A 20,734-nucleotide genomic window follows, 5' to 3' on the forward strand; every position below is an offset into this window, starting at 1 on the left:
ACAGAGCTGGTCCAAGATGGGGCCTTCCCTCCACGCAGCACAGCAGGAGCCCGCCGCAGCCGGAAGTCCTCCTGACCCACCTCGGCCGCCTCCGAGCTAGTCTAGGTGGTGGGAGGTGCCTTCAGGGGCCCTACCTGGCTGAGGCCAGGGCCTATTTGCTCTGACCCAGCTGAGCAGTGAATCCCAGCATAGGGCCCCAGGGCTGCCCAGCAGGTGTGGGGGTGGGGTGCTGGGGCTCCCTCTGGTGGACACATGGGGACCTGCAGGAGCTCGAGGTGTAGGCTGTCCCTGCAGGGTGGGCTTGGGGAACATGGCTGGACCTGGAGCTCTAGGGTTTTCAGACCCTCCTGCATGTGACCTTGGCCTCAGTTCCTACGGGGAAAAGACACTGAGCTTGGCCAGACCCAGGGCTGCTGTCCTGTTCTTTCCCCAGGGCCAACATGTGGCCTACCCACTCCGTCACCTTATCAGGGAGGGGTCATGGGTCAAGGGTCAGAGGACAGGAAGGCGGAAGAGCCAACTAGGCTCTGTGTAGAAGCAGCGATGTGGGCCAGTCACAGCGGCCACAGCCCTCACCCACCTGACCAAGACGCCTGCAACCAGGTACTGTTCCCTGGTCAACTAAAGGTCCTCTGTGTCAGGCTGTGTGCAGAGTAAGGTGAGACCAGGATGCCAGGGAGTCAAGGAGTCCCCTTCCTCCACCTTTCCCACCTGGACTCACCTAGCAGGCACCCGAGGGCCCCCAACACACAGCATGTCCCGCCAATGGGGGCCGCCCCCGGGGCCAAGTAGTCATGGCTACAGGTCTCTGGGAGGGTGGGGCAGGGGGACTGGGGGGGCATGTAGAGATTCTGGGGAAGGGGACAGGCTGCAGAGAAACAGAGCGACCTGGGAGCAATGCTTTGAATCTTGACCCCGTTTCTGGGACCTGTTGCCCCTAGAATCACCTAAATGGCCTGTGTCGCTTTCTGTGTTACAAACCCTGATGCCACTCACCAAAGAGACATAAGCCAGTGTGCTGAGAAGTGAGCCCTGGGGACAACGGACAGAGGCTGGGGCCATGCCCACAGCAAGGCCCGGGGCTCAGGGGCCGTGCCCTGACCCCTTCCCTCTCCCTCAGTGACACCTGTAGCCAGAAACACAGCGAACACCATGTCTGCTCACGATGCACTTTAATGAGGATTAGTAATCCCTGCCTGCACCCTGGGCCAGGCAGGGAGGGGCTCAGGGCAGGTGGGTCAGCACAGGGGGCAAGGGCAGGTGTGGGTATGGCACCACCCCAGCAGGAAGTAGTGGTGTGGGGACAGCAGGGGCCTGACTTCTCCGCCAACCCCGGTGACGGCCCCCAGGACCGGGCTCAGGGCTTCTTGGGGACGTACTGGTAGATCCAGTCCAAGTAGGAGGTGACACGGGTGTAGACGCCTGGCCTTTCAGTCTGAGCACAGCCTTCACCCCAGCTGACCACGCCTGCCTGCAGCCAGGTGCCCTTCGTCTTGCAGACCAGGGGCCCTCCAGAGTCACCCTGCGAGGGGAGGGAGTGGTCAGACTTGGCTTCGTGGCCCCCGAGGCTGTGGGCTGCAGGGGAGAGGCGGCCCACCTGGCAGGAGTCGTGTCCTTTTCTCCCGGCACAGAGCATGTCGTCGAGGATAATTGGGAAGTCGTCTGCGGTGGAGAGGCCAGCGTGGTACTGCTCGTCACAGACGCTGTTTTCCACGATGGGCACCTGCACTTGCTTCAGGGGAAACGGCGGTGGCAGGGGCTCTGGGGTGAGAAGAGAGGGAGGATGAGGAAGCCTGGGGGTGGGGCCGACTCAGCCAAGCCTGTCACTGACACCGAGGGGCGGGGGGGGCGGGGGTCCAGGCAGGACTGAGGAGCCTGGCTGAGGCCTCTTCTGTTCCAGGGCCTGGTGTCTCCCAGGACACCCAGGGATGAGCCCTTTCCCTTTCATGGCTGGACCTGATCCTTGGCCTCATTTAAGGCCCATTCAGGGAAGGGAAAGGCGCAGGGGTCCTGGGGTTGGCAGCACCGCAGCCCAATCTCCCCTCGGCTCCGCAGCCTCCAGTGTGAGTGGGGGCCGGGATCTTGGGTTCCCCCCAGGCCTGCCTCCTGGCCAGCCTCTGGCCCCAGACTCAGTTTCCCACTTTGTGTAGGGGCATTGGGGCACAATGCTGCATCGTCAGCGGACCTCGAGCAGTGACCTGTTTGGGTTACTTTTGCAGGACCCTGAGGACACATTTCAGGGCTACTGTTCATGCTAAATGTCCCCAAGGCTTGGCCCTGAATTGTGAATAAAGGGGCACAAGACTGTTCGAGAGAAGTGGAGGCGGTGCTGGAGGGGTGAGACCAAGCTGCACCCAACCCCACCCTCACACCTCTGTCTCCTTGTCCACGGGCACAGGGACAAGATGCACGCCGCCGCGTTTAGCGGTTAGTGGTAATAGTAAGACACTTTCTGTGTGTGGTTTTTCTCTTTCCTCACATCATATCCATGAAATACCAACTGTGACTGTGCCCATTTCATGCAAGGAGAAACTGAGGCACAGAGGTGCTGACTGACTTCCCCAGGCATCTAGAGCGGGGACCGGATCTGGTGGGCTCTTCGCACACACTGCCTCCCACCACCTCTCCTTCATCCCAGAGTCTTCCAACCCCACCTTATGAGTCAGCCCATCTTGACCCTGTTTCCCAGAGGAAACCCGAGAGGGTGAACTGCTATGTGACCAGCTCTATTAAAAGTTGTCCCTGGTGCTCACGTCCACTGGCCACATTGCCCCAGCCTGTCACCCAGCACTGTGACCCTGGACGGAAGGTCTCTGAGGCAGGGGGCAGGGGGACCGGATGGACGTGGCTGGAGATGTTCACAGGGTCCTCGAGCTCCAGCAGGGCGATGTCCGCCCCGTTCTCAACTATGTAGTAGTTGGGGTGGGGGATGATCTGGCTGACGGGCAGCAGCCTGTCCTGGTAGTAGAGGTGCTGCTCCCGCAGCTGCACCCTGAACCTTGCATGGGGTACTTTCATCCTGGGGAAAAAGGCACGTACTTAGGGGCTGAGCAGCCGCTGGGACACCCAGGACCGTGGCTGGAGCCCCAGGCCCACCCCTACATGTCAGACCCTGGGGAGACTCACCGTCCGATGCAGTGTGCCGCGGTCAGCACCCACTGGGGGTGGATCAGGGAGCCCCCGCAGATGTGTTGCCAGTACTGATGCTTGACTCTCAGGCTCACCTGCCAGGGCCACATGTTCCAAGGGGCCTCATGACCCCCAATGATGCCCGCTCTCTCCAAAGCCTGGCCTGGGACTGGGGAAGGAAGCACCTTCAGGACAGGACCCAGCCTGGCCACTGGGCTCAGGTCTCCCCTGTGCCAGCACAACCCTGGGCTTCTCTGAACCCACCAACCCAAGGCCGGGCCTGTGCGGGGTTGGGGTGAGGGGACCGAGATGAATGAGCCCGGGATCAGGACTCACCAGGGGCCGAGTGGACCAGGCTCACCAGGAGGGGCAGTGCCAGCACCAGTAGACTGGGCATCTGGAAGGAGCAAGGAGGGGCAGCAGGAGCGTGGCTGAGGGTCTCCAGGGTGGAGGGTGCAGCTAGAGGCGGGGTCACCCGGGGATCAGGGGGTCAGACCAGGCTAGGGGTCTGGGTTCTCAGTGCTCCAGATCTGAGGTGCGGACACCCTGCTCCACAGTGTCACCCAGATGTCGGGGTCCTGGTGGGGCTCCTCACCTTGGCCTGTCCCTGCTGCTGTTTCCCCAGCCGGGCTTCCCCCACCCATTTATCCTTACAGAGCAAGACAGGGTCGGAGGAGGGGTGCTGGCCCTCCAATCCAGAGTGGAGGAAGTGGATGACTCAGACCCAGGGCCCAAGTCCCCCTGCCTGGAAGGAGCCCTGCTGCCTTGGCCCCGGACGGTAGCCCCACGTCCTCCCTGAGGTCCGACAACGTCCATCTCCGGGTGTTATCTGAACAGTTAACGCTGCAATCGGCGGAACCTTGTTATCTGGGGATCTGAGCACCATCAGCAGAGGGACAGGCAAATGGAAGTGATGGGGAGATAGCAGGAGAGCCCAGTGCCCCCTTCCCTTTGACATTCCCCTACCAGTCCCTGCCACCACTGTCCCCCGCCATGCATGGCCAGGGTGACCCTTGTTCCTCCCTGTCCACCCAATTCACCTCCTCACTGCTCTCTGGGCCTGCTGGCCATCTGGGATCTTCAGCCCACGTCCCCACCTTGCAGCTTCCTGGACCCCTGCTTCCCCCAACACTGCCATCTGGGTGGACTCTCCTGTACCCAGGGACACCTCGCCCTGCCTGGGCACTAGCCTTGCTCTGGGACCTGCCTCTCCCTGGACGGTTTCAGCACGAGCTGTCCCAGGTGACCAAGCGCTCAGCCCTGCCCCTCTCCAGATTTCGGGTTAGTTGTTTGCCCCGTAACCTCAAATCTCTAAAGGAATCAAGGAAATGTACTCATTTGCAGCTCATCTGGGGTATGAGCAACGCCCTTTCTGGCTGCAATCATCTCTGAGTCGACCCAGCGTTCATGTCTGATGTGAGGTCAGGCCCAGGCTGATTTCTCCATAGAGGAATCTAGTTGGCTCAGCGTATTTTTGAAAAACCATCTTTTACCCACTGAATCACATGTTATCTTTCTCAAAAATCACCTGGATTTGTGTAAGTCTATTTCAGTTCCATGGATTTTTAACGAGAGCACATTGTCTTGATTAGTTTACTGAGAATCTCAGTTCATCACAAATGGCTGTTGAATGTTTTAGAATTCTTTCTTTGCATCTAAGAAAATGATCACAATTTTACTGTTTTAGTTTGTTAATTAGACTGAGTTATCTTGATTGATTTTCACCTATTAAACCAACCATATATTCTTGGAATGAATTGTACTTGGCCGTGATGTGTCATTCTTTTTGTTTATTTTGGGGGTGGAAATTAGTTATATAGTTCCCTTTTTTCTAATTTTTTAACACCTTTAGTGTGATATGATTCCTGTATAGTAAACAACACGTCTTTCAGATGTACAGTTTGATGAATTCTGATTGATAGACACACCAATGAAACCACCAGCACAATCACGATAGCCAACATGTCTGTCACTTCACAAGAGGTGCAAATTTTTCAATTTCCCAATTTATCCCTTCCCACCTCCTTTACTCCCTGGTAACCATAAATTTCATCTCTATGTCTGTGAGTCTGTTTCTTTTTTGTAGAGAAGTTCATTTGTGTCCTTTTGTTTTGGATTCCACATATAAGCGGTATCATATGGTATTTTTCTTTCTCTTTCTGACTTAGTTCACTTAGAATGACAATCTCCAGGTCCATCCATGCGGCTGCAAATGGCATTAATTTATTCTTTTTTATGACTGAATAGAATTCCACTGCATATATACTACATCTTTATCTGTTGATGGACACTTGGGATGTTTCTACATCTTGGCTACTGTAAATAGTGCTGCTGTGAGCATTGGAGTGCATGTGTCTTTTTAAATTATATTTTCCTCCAGATATATGCCCAGGAGTGGGAGTGCTGGATCATATGTTAAGTTTATCTTTAGTTTTTGGAGGAACATCCATAATGTCCTCCATAGTGGCTGCACCAATTTACATTCCCACCAACAGTGTAGGAGGGTTCCCTTTTCTCCACACCCTCTCCAGCATTTATCGTTTGTGGACTTTTTAATGATGGCCATTCTGACTGCTGTGAGATGATATCTCATTGTTTTTATTTGCATTTCTGTAACAATTAGTGCTGTTCAGCATCTTTTCAGGTACTTCTTGGCCATCCGGATGTCTTCTTTGGAGAAATGCCTATTCAGGTCTTCTGTCCATTTTTTTTAATCATTTTTTTATTGAGTTATACTCATTTTACAATGTTGTGTCAAATTCCAGTGTAGAGCACAATTTTTCAGTTCTGCATGAACATACATATATTCATTGTCACATTTTTTTTCGCTGTGAGCTACCACAAGATCTTGTATATATATCCCTGTCTTATACAGTATAATCTTGTCTATCTATTCTGCATATGCCTGTCAGTATCTACAAATTTTGAAATCCCAGTCTGTCCCTTCCCACCCCGTGTCCCCTTGGCAACCACAAGTTTGTATTTTAAGTCTATGAGTCTGTTTCTGTTTTGTATTTATGTTCATTTTTTTTTTTTTTTAGATTCCACATATAAGCTAGCTCATGTGGTATTTTTCTTTCTCTTTCTGGCTTACTTCACTTAGAATAACATTCTCCATGGACATCCATGTTGCTGCAAATGGCATTATGTTGTCATTTTTATGGCTGAACAGTATTCCATTGTATAAATATACCACCTCTTCTTCGTTATCCAGTCATCTGTTGATGGACATTTAGTCTATTTCAATGTCTTGGCTATTGTAAATAGTGCTGCTATGAACATTGAGGTGCAGGTGTCTTTTTGAAGTGGGGTTCATTCTGGATATATGCCCAGGAGCGGGATTACTGGGTCATATGGTAAGTCTATTCTTATTCTTTTGAGGAATCTCCATACTGTTTTCCACAGTGGCTGCACCAAACTACTTTCCCACCAGCAGTGTAGGAGGCTTCCCTTTTCTCCACAGCCTCTCCAGCATTTGTCATTTGTGGACTTTTGAATGATGGCCATTCTGACTGGTGTGAGGTGATACGTCATTGTAGTTTCGATTTGCATTTCTCTGACAATTAGTGATGTTGAGCATCATTTCAGGTGCTCGTCGGCAATCCGGATGTCTTCTTTGGAGAAATGCCTCTTCAGGTCTTCTGGCCATTTTTTGATTGGATTCCCTTTTTTTTTTTTTTTTTTTTTTTTGATATTAAGCTGTATGAGCTGTTTCTATATTTTGGAAATTAGTCCTTTGTCAGCTGCATCATTTGCAAATATTTTCTCCCATTCTATAAGTTGTCTTTTCATTTTGTTGATGGTATCCTTAGCTGTGCAAGAGCTTTTAAGTTTAATTAGATCCCATTTGTTTATTTTTGCATTTAATTCCATTATTCTAGGAGTTGGTTTGAAAAAAATACTGCTGTGATTTATGTCGGTGAGTGTTCTGCCTGGGTTTTCCTCTAGGAGTTTTATAGTGTCTGGTCTTGCATTTAGGCCTTTAATCCATTTTGAGTTTATTTTTGTATATGGTGCTAGAAAGTGTTCTAATTTCAGGCCTTTACAGGCAGCTGTCCAGTTTTTCCAGCACGATGTGTTGAAGAGACTGTTTTTGTCTCTATGGTATATTCTTGCCTCCTTTGTCATAGATTAATTGATCATAAGTGTGTGGGTTTATTTCTGGACTTTCTGTCTTTTTCCGTTGCTCTGTGTGTCTGTTTTTTGTGCCAGCGCCATACTGGTTTGATTATTGTAGCTTTGTAGTATAGTCTGAAGTCAGGGAGTGTCATTCTCCCAACTCCATTCTCCTTTTCAAAGGCTGCTTTGGCTTTTCAGGGTCTTTTGTGTTTCCATACAAATTTTAACATGTTTTGTTTCAGCTCTATGAGAAATGTCATTGGTAATTTGACAGGGATTGCATTGAATCTGTATATTGCCTTGGGTAGGATGGCCATTTTAACAGTATTGATTCTTCCAATCCAAGAACACAGTATATCTTTCCATCTGTTTATGTTGTGTTCAATTTCTTTCCTCAGGGTCATCGTTTTTGGGGTACAGGTCTTTTGCCTCCTTGGCTAAGTTTATCCCAGCTATTTGATTCTTTCTGGTGTGATGGTAAATGGGATTGTTTCCTTAATTTCTTTTTCTGCTATTTTGTTGTTAGTGTATAGAAATGCAAGTGATTTCTGCATATTAATTTTGTATCCTTCAACTTTACCAAATTCATTGATGAGCTCGAGCACTTTTCTGGCTGCTTCCTTAGGATTTTCTACATATAATATCATATCATCCATGAGCAGTTACGGTTTCCCTTCTTCTTTTCTGGTTAGGATTCCTTTCATTTCTTTTTCTTCTCTGATTGCTATGGCTACGACTTCCAAAATTATGTTGAAGAAATGTGGCAAGAGCAGGCATCCTTGTTTTGTTCCTGATCTTAGAGGGAATGCTTTCAGCTCTTCACCATTAAGTATGATGTTAGCTGTGGGTTTGTCATAGATGGCCTTTATTATGTTGAGATATGGTCCCTCTATGCCCACTTTTGGGAGAATTTGTATGATAAATGGATGTTGAATTTTATCAAAAGCTTTATCTGCATCTATTCAGATGATCATATGGTTTTTATTCTTCAATTTGTTAATGTGCTGTATCACATTGATTTGCGGATATTGAAAAATCTTTGCATCTCTGGGACAAATCCCACTTGATCATGCTGTGTGATCTCTTTAACGCATTGTTGGATTCGATTTGCTAATATTTTGTTGAGGATTTTGGCATCTGTATTCATAACTGATATGGGCCTCTAATTTTCTTTTTTGTGTTATCTTTGCCTGGTTTTGGTGTCAGGGTGATGGCGGCCTCATAGAATGAGTTCAGAAGTGTTCCTTCCTCTGAAATTTTTGGAATACTTTCAGAAAGATAGGATAGGTGTTGACTCTTCTCTAAATGTTTGGTAGAATATGCCTGTGAAGCCATCTGGTCCTGGACTTTTGTTGTTGTTGGGAGTTTAAAACTTACTGACTCAAATTTAGTCCTGCTAATTGTCTATTCATATTTTCTACTTCTTCTTGTTTCACTCTTAACAAATTGGAGCTTTCTATGAACTTATCCATTTCTTCTAGGTTGTTCTTTTGTCGGTGTGTGGTTGCTCATAGTGGCCTCTTATGATGCCTTGTATTTCTGTGGTGTCAGTTGTGACTTCTCCTTTTTCATTTCTGATTTTGTTTATTTGGGTCCTCTCCTTTTTTTCTTGATGAGTCTGACTTAAATTTTATCAATTTTGTTTAGCTTTTCAAAGAACCAGCTTTTAATTTTATACAGCTTTCCTATCTTTTTAGTCTCTATGTCATTTATTTCTGCTCTGATCTTTATTATATCTTTTCTTCTTGTAACTTTGGGTTTTGTTTGTTCTGCTTTCTCTAGCTGCTGCAGGTGTAAGGTTAGGTTGCTTATTTCAGAGTTTTCTTGTTTCCTGCAGTAGGCTTGTATCACTATAAACTTCCCTCTTAGAACTGCTTTTGTTGTGTCCCAGAGGTTTTGGATCATTGTGTTCTTGTTTTCATCTGTCTCAAAGCATTTTTTTAATTTCCTCTTTGATTTCTTCAGTGATCCATTGGTTGTTTGGTAGCATATTGTTTAGCCTCCACATGTTTGCAGTTTTCGCAGTTTTTCCCTTGTAGTTGATGTCTAACTTCACAGCACTGTGGTCAGAAGAGGTGCCTGGTATGATTTCAATTTTCTTAAACGTACTGAGGCTTGATTTGTGGGCCAGCATGTGATCAATTCTGGAGAAAGTTCTGTGTGCAAAGAGAAGAATGTGTATTCTGTTGCTTTCAAATGGAATGTTCTATAGATGTCAATTAAGTCCATCTGGTCTAATGTGTCATTTAGGGCCTGTATTTCCTTATTGACTTTCTGTCTGGATGATCTGTCCATTGATGTAAGTGGGACGTCAAGGTCCCCCACTATTATTGTGTTATTGTCTATTTCTCCTTTTATGTCTGTTAACAATTGCTTTATATATTGAGGTGCTCCTATGTTGGGTGCATATATATTTATAATTGTTATATCTTCTTTCTTGATTGATCCCTTGACCATCATGTAGTGTCCTTGTCTCTTGTAACAGTCTTCATTTTAAGATCTCCTTTGTCTTATATAAGTATTACTACTCCAGCTTTCTTTTGGTTTCCATTTGTGTGGAATATTTTTTCCATCCCTTCGCTTTCAGCCTCATGTGTCTGTAGCTCTGAAGTGGGTCTCTTGTAGACAGCGTGTATATGGATCTTGTTTTTCAATCCATTCAGCCAGTCTATGTCTTTTGGTTGGAGCATTTAATCCATTTACATTTAAGGCAGTTATCAATATGTATGCTCTTGTTGCCATTTTGTTAATTCTTTGGGGTTTGTTTTGTAGATTTTGTGTGTGTGTGTTTTGTGGGGGGGTTTTCTTTTTCTTTTTCTTTTTTTTTTCTTTTTTCTTTTTGTTCTCCTTTCTTGTGGCACTAAAATCAAGTATTGGGAAGGTCTGTTCCTCCTGGAAGTTCAAGGGGAGAATCTCTTTCCTAACTTTCCCAGCTGCTAGAGGCACTGTCTCCCTGGGCTCCTGGCCCCTCCTCCAACTGCAAAGCCATGCGTGCATCTCTCTGACCCTGCTTCTGTCTTCACGGCTCCTTCTGACCTCAGCTGGGAAAGAGTCTGTGACTTTTAAGAACTTGGGACGTTGTTGGGCCTATCAACTAATCCAGAATAACCTCCCATCTCCAGGCCGGGACCTTAGCGCATCTGCAAAGCCCTGTCAGTGGGTGCCATCTCAGTTTTGGGGGTTAGGATGAGGACATTGTGGAGGGGCCATCCTTCTGTCCCTACATGTGTAATGGGGTGCAGGTGGGTAAAAGGGTCCCCGGTGTTGGAGGTGAATCAAGCCAAGACAGGTGGCTGGGCTGTGACCCAGACTGTCCCTCCAGGCCTGGTTGACCACGGCAGGTCCCCTCTTTGGAGGCCACCTTCCCAGGTGTGCAGCCTTCACAGGGTCACTGCAGACCCCACACACAGAGGTGGTGACCTGTCATTCTTATTTGTCATCAGATCAAATGTGGAACACACATTTTTGAGCCTCAGCTCCAGGCCAGGTGCTGGCTGGAAGGAGACAAATCTGGGCCCCACCCAGAAGCCACGTCCTAGTAGGGTTCCGGGCACTCCCACCCCCACCACTGTGCCTCAGTCTCCCCCAGCCAAAGAGGGGAGCACTGACCGAACGGGTCTCTGAGGGGACCCCCCAAGCGTGGGCGTAGGAGTTGGGCAGGGAGCTGGGGTGGGAAACAGGGGCAGGAAAGTCCCAGCCCCTCCCAGGGACCCTAATCAGCTGAGTCATCAGGCCCTGACAGGACAGAGGACAGTTAGGAACGGGCGGCCCCAGGCTGAGCAGCTGGTGCTGTGCCCATCTGATCTGTGGTGGAGACCATGGGACCCAGGAGCAGGTGGGGGGACAGGGACCTTGGAGAGAGGGTTTGGCAGAGAGACTCCAGTCATGGGGACCTGTATTATCTCCACTGGGCTCAGTCTGGGCCTCAAACTGTATTTCTTTTTTTTTTAATATCAATTTTAAAAATAGTTTTAAGTTTATAGAGAAATTGCAAAGGCAGTATAGACATACCCATATACTCCACACCCAAGCTCCTCTCTTACTTAAACAGTTTACATCGGTCGGGGTCAGTCAATTAATTATGAATGGCTATGATGCATTATATTAACTACACTACACAGTTTACTCACACTTCCTTACTTTCCCCCTAGTGTCCTCTTTCTGCCCCAGGCTCCCGTCCAGGTCCCTCGTGGCATTTAACTGCCTTGTCTCCCTGGGCTCCTCTGGGCTGGGACAGAGTCTCGGACTCCAGGGTCATCAATGTGTGTTTCCTGCCTCAGTCCCAGAATCAGTCCCACAATCATTTCTCCAAGGAGACTGGGTCCTTTTACTGGAGAAGGACTTAGAGGCCCCAATCCAGGCACGGGGTGTGCTCGCTGCTCTTGCGTTGTCATCGACCCGAGGTACCCTCGGCTGACAGCGCGAGGATGTGTTGTGTGTCCTAACTGCTGTGTATACGCGTATCCATGATATCTTTAAGTGCATCCATCTGTGTCTACATGAGGCTAAACAGGACCTCAGACTCCGGTCTCCACCATCAGCACAGGGGTCCCTCCATGCTCCGCCTCTGCTGACCTGAAACCTCCCGCCCAAAAGCGAGAAGCCCGGCTCCCACGGCAGTCACTGGACGGCAATGTGGGAACCACTCCCTGCGCCATGTAGGGACTGACTTCATCAACAGAGTGTGTGCTGTGTACAGAGACTCAGGCATCACCGTGTCCCCAGGGAGGTGATGTCCCACGTATATGACTCTGTGGGTTGTCCTGCCACCATTGCCCTCGGGTCTGGTTGCAGGGCTGCACCTTAGGAGGTTGATCCCTCACCGGATGATGGACTTCTGGCTGTATCCTATTGGGGGCCATATCAACAAAGCTGCCATGAACTATGCCGTTTAAGTCTTTAGGTGGACGGCTCAGCTTGCTTTGACTATTTCCCCACACAAGAGGATTCCCTGCTCCAGTCACATCCATCCCATCCCCTCTCAGGGCCTGGGGATACTCAGAAACCACGACCCGGTGATGGGTGATGCTGAGACTCTGGGGGTTTTTCTGGGACAGAGCTGGAGAATGCGTGTACACACACACGCACGCACACATGGGCTCACACGCACACACGTGTGCACAATCACACGTGCGCTCACACACGAGCACACATGTATAGCCACAGTCGCATGCACACGCGTGCACACCCAAAAGCACACACGTGCACACACGTGAGCACACACGGGCTCACACAGCCCACATCTATAGTTCTCTCCCTGCACTGAAACCACCATCTCGGCTCAGAGGTGGGAGAGGAGAGGACGGTGTGACCACAGCAAGACCATCCAGTGTTTCACGGTGGGTGTGGCAGTGTCTCCCTTTAATCTGCACCTTCCTCATGAGTGAGCAGGTGCCTCTTCTCACATGCTTCTTGGTGGCTGTTCACCAGGTGGAGGGTCTGCACCAGCTGCTGCCCTTTTTAATCACCTTGGCTGTCGTCCCAGGCAGTTGTAGGGGTTCCTTCCTCCCTCTCTCCCTCCTTCTACATGTGGGCACAAGTCCTTTAGCAGATATAGGTATTGTGTATATTCCTCTCCGCTTGATGGATAAAGTTTCATTTCCTTAAAAGTGTCGCTCGAAGGGCAGCTTGTAAATTTTGGCCAAGTCCCAGTTACCACCTTTCTCCTGTGTCCATTAGTGCTTTTTGAGTCCCCTCTGCCTTTCGCCAGGCTGGCAAGAGGTTCTGCTATGGTTTCTCCTAGGTGTCTTACAGGGTTAATGTCTGCATTTAAGTCTAGGATCCACTCTGAACTGATTTTTATATGTCATGGGGTAAGCACTGAGGCTTGTGTCTTTTCCCGTACAGATTACACAGCTGTTCCAGAAACGAGTGTTAAGGCCATCCTTTCCCTGTCTGGAAAGCAACTGATCATGTATGTGTGGGTCTCTTACTGGGCTGTGATTTTATTCATCTGCACATTACCCTACACTAATACGGCACACTCTCTGGTTACTGTAGCATTATATTAAATCATCAAGGGCTCGTGTGCAGTTCACACTGTGCGTCGATGCCTGGGGTCCCACATGTGGCTTCGTGTCTGGGCGAATCCACAAAGCATACCCGCTTCCCCCATGCCTCTACATCTTGTCCCCTCCCCAGAGCCCCTGCCCCACCCCCTAGAGTGGACGGAGACTTGTTCCAGGACCAGCTGACCCAGAGTGTGGTCCCCATCGGCCCAACATCCTCCATGCCTGGGGCTCTGGGGATGCCTGCCAGGTGAGCCTAGGTGGGTGAATTGGAGGATGGGGACTCCTCAACTCTGCGGCATCCTGGTCCTCACCCAACACTTCCCCAAAGACGAGCAGGAGGGCTTCTGCTTGGCCAGGGAGAGTACCTGGCAACAGGCAGCGTGGTGAGCTGGGTGAGGGCTGTGCAAGCCCCTCTGACTCCCCTGTCCTGGTCTCTGCAGGGCCTGGGTTGGCTCTCCAGCCCTCCTGGCCCTCCCACCCTCCAACTCTTGACCCATGACCCCTCCCTAGCACGGGCACGGAGGGCGTGAGCCACACGCTGGGCCTGGAAGGAGGACAGCTGCAGCAGCCCTGGGTCCAGCCCAGCTCAGTGTCTTCTCCCCGTGGGAACTGAGGCCGAGGTCACACGCAGGAGGGTCTGCAGACCCCAGAGCTCCAGATCTAGCTGGGCACCCCACGCTCACCCTGCATGGCTGCTGGCTCCTCTCAGGCTATTACCTAGACCCGGTAAGCAGGTAAGGGGTGGGAGGAAGCCAGCCCCTCCCCCTGCACCTGCCCAGCCCCATCTGGCAGGTGCTAAGGGGCCTCTGCTTTGCACAGCCAGGCGCTTCCCCTAGTGGACACACAGGGGACGGGGGGACTCCGGAGGGAGCTGGGCTCAGGACAGAAATAAACCTGCTTTATTCCTGGGTGACATGATCGCATACATAGAAGAGTCGGAGTCTTCTACAAACCCCGGAATAAGCGAATCTGGTGAGGCTGTGAGACACAAAATCAATATGCGGAAAACACTGTGTTCCTAAATATCACCCACCCATGAAAATTATACTACTACTTGCCATAGAATTAAAAACAAACCAACAAAATCTAGTTATTCATTTAAAGAAAGGTGTGCGAAGTCTCTACACCAGAAAGTACGAGGCATCGCTGAGAAAAAGCTTTAAAGCCCTAAAGAGATAGGGATATGTCATGTTTCTGGACTAACAGATCAGTTCGACCCATTTTGACTTAGAGTGTCAGGAAATCCAAGTCAACATCCCATCAGCCTTCCTTCTTGCAGACATTGACAGTCTGATTCTAAAATTAATATGAAAATGTGAAGAACCTGGAAGAGCCAAGACAATTTTGAGGAAAAAGGCAATGATGCCCCACCCATGCTCTCCAACTTCAAAACAGTCTAGAGTTATCGTAACTAAGGCGGTGCGTTGGGGAAGGACGCACGCACAGATAAAAGGAACAGAACAGAGCAGATAGAGATCCAAAAATGACAGGGCCACCTGATTAACGAGAACAATGTCACCGATACTGAATGGGTAACGGGTGGCCTCTTCAATAAATGGTGCTGGGCTGATAAGATAAGCATGTGGGGAGAAGTGAGACTTGGGCTCCCCTTCACATCAGACACAAAGATTAATCCGAGATGGTTTATGTGAAGTGTGGGTGTTGATACTATGAAGCTTGCAAAGCAAAGCAGGACAGTATCTGCATTACTGTGGAATTGTTCCCACCATGAAGGGCAGTGGGCTACCAGCGCACCCACCGCCCCGGGAGAACCTCAGCACTGATCCGCTGAGCACACGAGGCAATTCGGCACGGACGGCGGTCCGTGCTCAGTGCTAGGACCAGCAAAACTGCCTATGGTGGCAAAATGATGACAGCGGCTGCCTCCGGGGGTGGAGGAGGGTCTTGACTAGGAGACGTGAGCAAACATTCCGGGTGATGACAATGTTGGATATCTTGTTTTGGGTGGTGATTTCACAGGTGCTACAGTCGTCGAACCGCATTGAATTCGGTTGTATGTCAGCATATCTCAGTCTACAAATCCATATGTGTGTGTATATAGACTTCGGGTTTCTGCTCGGACAGGTAGACAGCTTGGAAGTTGCTGCTTCTGTCCTAACAACGAGAAAATGCAGAACACACTGAAAGGCAAGGGAAGCCCCATTGGAGGTCACAGGGCAAACCACTGTCCCCAAACGGGAGAGATGGATGATCAGAGAGAAGCTTGCACGGTGAGCAGAAGCTGTGCAGCCTGAGAACAGGCACAGAGCGGTTGCTGGACACTCAGCCTGGGCGGGGGAGCGTCCCAGTCTCCTGGGGTGCCAGTCTTGGGGATGCTTGCACTTTGATGGGTTTTCCCTCCAGGAGCTCCACCAGGCTGTCAGGGAGAAGATCTGAGAAACAACCCTTCAGGCTTCAGGCAGAAGGAGGAGAAATAACCCATGAGAAATGCACCCAGAGCTTTCTGTTCTCTGTCACAGAAGCCTGCCTTCAAGGAAAACCACGTTACCAGACCCAGGGCAGGACCGGTAGACCACTCAGCCGCCTCCAGCCTTCCTCTCAGCCCAGGGACCAAAGCCCACCAAAACACGGAGATTTGCTCATGGGATATGAGAGCCCTTCCCCAGCCTCATCCACAGGGTTCGGGCATATTAACACTGGATCACAGCTGGGAGGACTCTGCACGTGGATTCTATTTGAGGAAAATCTTCCAGGGAAACCAAAGGCAACAGGAGAGGCACAACCAGGACACCAGAGAAGTATGAAGCCTCACAAACAGTGGACACAGCCCAAGGCCAGCCAGGTAAACATAAATCCTCACACGAAACACCTATTTACCTCCTGTTAGCTGGTACATCGTGTCCACTTTCCTCCAAAATATCACAAAGCACGCTAAAAGGCAATAAAGGCAGTCGGAAGTGACAAAGCAAGCAATAAAGCCAGACCCCGACATGGCAGAGACTGGGAACTGTCAGACTGAGACCTTAAAATAGCTATGATCACATGCTCAGGCCGCTAATGGAAAAAGTGAACGCCATGCAGGAACAGATGGGTAATGTAATTTCTTTTCATGCTTGGTAACTTTTTAACTTATTGCACATTGTGGCAAAATACACGTAACATGAACTTTACCATTTTAGCCATTTTCTGTGTCCAGTTCAGCAGTGTAAAATGCATTCACCTTGCTGTAAGCCTCTCTCCAGAACTGCTTTCCTCTTACAAAACTGAAGCTCTGTCCGGATTAAACAACCCCTCCCCCAGCCCGTGGCACCCAACTTTCTACTTTCTGTCTCTATGAATTTGACACCTCTAGGGACCTCATGCGAGCAGAATCATATAGAATTTGTCCTCTTGTGTCTATGCCTGGTGGCTTTAAATTGGATGCCAGACCTGGTGTCCACTGTGTGCTTGGTGGCTGCATTTTGCTATGTGAGCTGAAAGACTGTGAGGCTGTATTCCGGCATTCCGTTAAGTAATCTGGAATCCCTCAGATCCTTCTGAGGCTTGCTTACAAACTTTCTTAGGGTGGGTCCAGAGAAGCCGTTACTCTACGGCTAATTCCACTCCAATGCGAAGATGACAGGACTTTGCCAGTGCAGGGTCTTAGGAGGTTTCTCCGATCGACCGGCAGAACATGACATATTCCCAGCCTTGTGTGAGCTCCAGGAATCCATCTGCCTGCTCCCCTCAGATGGATCTCATCCCTGACCTCCTTCCTGACGTTGATGCTTTCCTCCCAGGCATTCGGAGGACGCCACTGGACCCCTCTGTGGGTTTCTGCAACCCGCTGTGCACAAGGACCTCCTCCCTGGAGTTCTGGCTGCCTTTGCCTTCCCACCCTGCGCTGGGGCCTGGAAGCTGCCTCCAGGGGAGGCTGTGGTCATTGTACATCTCCCCTCATCCTTATCCTTCTCTCAGGGACAGCCCCGTGCTGCCTCTCAAGTGTGTCAGAAACCGCTATTTCATGTACTTGCCCCAGTGTCCAGCTGTCTACCCTAGGGGGTCACAGGTAGAAACTATTACCCCATCTTGGCCGGAAGCAGTTGTCTGTGGCTGGGGATCCTTACTGACCACACAGGGCTGGATTCAGAAAGGTAGAGATGGCCTATGGCACACGTTACCCTCAAGCAGAACGACCGCCTCACAGAGCAGAACCTCTTCTTTCTGCTCACGAGAACCACGCTTGGAGTGTACTGAGTGGGAGACCTTGAGGGTCCTGCATTGGCCATGTCCTCTGCCTTTCTGTGCTTATGTCCCTGACCTCACAAGGGCCATTAACTCCAAGTAGTTTGGAAGACGTGAGGCAGCACTCCGGGTACACGAGCTCTCTCTCTCAAGCATGGGTGGCAGGGTGGCTGTGCCTGTCGTGGAAGGTGAGTGCTGTGGGACCAGGCCCCTCAGTGGTGGACAGGTCCTTCCTTCACTCAGCTGTCACCATCGCTGCAGAAGACAGAATTTCCCCACAGACATCACAGACAGACATGGTGTCAACTCTAATCTCCAAGCTCCCTCTGTTATCCCCAGAGCCCATCCATGGGTAGGTCCACCCCAGGTCCCTCCTTCCACCTCAGGGCTGCAGCCTGACCCAACCCCAGTTTCTTCTGACTCCCCCTGTCCGCAGCAGGCTGAGGCGCTCTGGGCATCCCCCAGCTTCCTCTCTCGAGAACTTCCCCCTGACACTTCTCACTTCAGGTCCTACCTCAACACAGTGACTTGCAGTGCCAGGAGAGGCAGGACCCCAAAGACCTCAGCCATGGCCAGAGACTTCCACAGGGGCGACCCCTGGAGCTGGCTGCACCCACCAGCGTTCACTCATTCACTCATCCATTCATTCCACAGTTACGAATCCACAGTAAAGTCAAAGAGGTCATTTGTTTCAGGGCCCTTGATGGACACCAACTGTGGACAGCACCTCTCGCCAATCTCATGGGACACATCCTTGCAACACAGGGTACTATGTCTCAGGACCTTGCAAATTTGAACCTCAAGATGATTGCCCAGTTTAGACTGCATTTTCCTTATAGGTGGCATCATTTTATGTGCCCATGGTCGCTTACATTTCCTCAATAAATTGTTTATTTGGTTATTATTGATTTTATTTTCAACTTTTTGTTATTACTCAGTTGCAGAGTGAGGAGGTGGTCCTTGAGAACTAAGGATACTCACCCTGTGAGGGTCTTCCCGAGGACCCAGGTGTTGCCCCAGAACCCAGAGCTTTGTCCTCAGGTGCTACGGAATCTCCGGAACCCCAGCAGACTGAGCCTCCCACGCCACCTGGTGACCCCCCAGGGGAGGGACAGGGGCTTCACCTCACAGTCCTCCAGGGCCCCTTGAAGAAATGGTCCCCCCCTCACCACCTGCATCCCGGGCGACAGTGTAGTTGAGCCCGTGTTACTCAGGGTGCAGTGCTCACTGACTTGGGTCCTGGGGTTGGGTGCACCCAGCAGGGTGGTGGCCCCAGGTTGTGCCATCCATGGACCCCAGGTTGGGCCCCACTATAGGCAGAGGAACCGGGAGAGCATTAGCCCAGTTCGGGTGATTCTGACACTGTTCCGGTTGCAGCGAAGCCTGGGGAGCCTGCGGCCCGAAGCCTCCCTCCCGTCCATTCAGGTTTGGAACTTCTGAGTTTGCCGCCCTGGTCTGAGGCCAGGTTGCAGCCTGGTCATAAGTCCTGTAATGAGGGCTGTGTCCAAGGGACAAGAGCCAGAAAACGACCACAAGGAGAAAGACAGAGCCCGCCCAGCAGAGCCCTATACTCACATCCACTTAATTTTATAGGGAACACGCTTGGGGCCACTTGTACTTTCTGGATGGCCACTCCGTCCCCAAGGCCACGCGGCCACGCTTCATGTCACTCACATTTGTTTGTCTCCACCCCTCATCGCTCCCCTCTGTGCTCACTCCCCACTTCTGTCCCCCTCAGCATTTGGAGAACACCCCTGACTGGACTCTCGGAAATGGCCAGGCACCAGGGAGTGGGGACAGTGCAGTGAGTCCCCTCTGCCCGTGGGGCCTGGGCCGAGAGTTTCAGATGATGCTGCCCTGTTTCATTTCATTTCTTTGATAAATTCAGGTAATTTGAAGCAGAAAACCCACTTCACAAGTCAAGGGGACTTAGGGTGGAGGGCAAAGCAAAGCAGAATAAATATTAACTTATTTAAGAAAAGCATTGGATTTCCACAGTCAGAATCCATTCCCTGCGTGGGAGGGTGGTGAGCCCATGGCCTGGGCAAGGGTAGAGTTGGGTGATGCCACCACCTACAGGGCTACGCGGTTCCACAGAATTCTCCTGTCTCCAGCAGTTCCCCTACTTGGGCAGATCTCAGATACAAAGGCCTCCTTCCGAGGGGAAAGTCGAGCTCACCTTGGCAGCTGGAACCACGTAACCGCATGGTGTCATTCACACACTGGAGAAATGAAGTGTGCTGCAGTGTAGGCAGAAGTTTCTCCCAGCAGAGATGGTGCTGGGTGGGCAGAGGGGGACCCCCACTGGTGGGGGGCCACCGGGGCTGGGGGGCCACGCTGCTCTCCACTGTCTCCCTGCCCTGACGCTAGACCCACCCTACGTCCTGCTGGCCTCTTGGCCCAGGGCTCTCATCTGCAGCCCCTCTGGTTAGATCCCCCACCCCTTACCCGGGAGAGCAGGAGAAGGGGGCCAGGTCAGGATAGCACTTGTGATCCTTTGAGCTGAACGGTGGCTGTGACCACGGTGGGGGACTGTGCCCACACAGAGCTGGTCCAAGATGGGGCCTTCCCTCCACGCAGCACAGCAGGAGCCCGCCGCAGCCGGAAGTCCTCCTGACCCACCTTGGCCGCCTCCGAGCTAGTCTAGGTGGTGGGAGGTGCCTTCAGGGGCCCTACCTGGCTGAGGCCAGGGCCTATTTGCTCTGACCCAGCTGAGCAGTGAATCCCAGCATAGGGCCCCAGGGCTGCCCAGCAGGTGTGGGGGTGGGGTGCTGGGGCTCCCTCTGGTGGACACATGGGGACCTGCAGGAGCTCGAGGTGTAGGCTGTCCCTGCAGGGTGGGCTTGGGGAACATGGCTGGACCTGGAGCTCTAGGGTTTTCAGACCCTCCTGCATGTGACCTTGGCCTCAGTTCCTACGGGGAAAAGACACTGAGCTTGGCCAGACCCAGGGCTGCTGTCCTGTTCTTTCCCCAGGGCCAACATATGGCCTACCCGCTCCGTCACCTTATCAGGGAGGGGTCATGGGTCAAGGGTCAGAGGACAGGAAGGCGGAAGAGCCAACTAGGCTCTGTGTAGAAGCAGCGATGTGGGCCAGTCACAGCGGCCACAGCCCTCACCCACCTGACCAAGACGCCTGCAACCAGGTACTGTTCCCTGGTCAACTAAAGGTCCTCTGTGTCAGGCTGTGTGCAGAGTAAGGTGAGACCAGGATGCCAGGGAGTCAAGGAGTCCCCTTCCTCCACCTTTCCCACCTGGACTCACCTAGCAGGCACCCGAGGGCCCCCAACA

General features: G+C 51.1%; 1 protein-coding gene across 1 annotated transcript; it reads right to left on the minus strand.

The window, feature by feature from the left end:
• Positions 1–1,148: 1,148 nt before the first annotated feature.
• On the minus strand, positions 1,149–3,957 carry LOC105103332 (tryptase-like). Its single transcript, XM_064478294.1, has 6 exons — positions 3,725–3,957; positions 3,466–3,526; positions 3,127–3,298; positions 2,754–3,019; positions 1,598–1,761; positions 1,149–1,522 (listed from the first exon to the last, which is right to left on the minus strand). Exons 2-6 carry the CDS (start codon positions 3,524–3,526, stop codon positions 1,358–1,360), a joined length of 828 nt encoding a protein of 275 aa, XP_064334364.1. The 5' UTR covers positions 3,725–3,957; the 3' UTR covers positions 1,149–1,357.
• Between the last annotated feature and the right edge of the window lie 16,777 nt (positions 3,958–20,734).

This window comes from Camelus dromedarius, chromosome 24 (assembly GCF_036321535.1).
Source record: "Camelus dromedarius isolate mCamDro1 chromosome 24, mCamDro1.pat, whole genome shotgun sequence".
NCBI classification, from domain to species: domain Eukaryota; kingdom Metazoa; phylum Chordata; class Mammalia; order Artiodactyla; family Camelidae; genus Camelus; species Camelus dromedarius.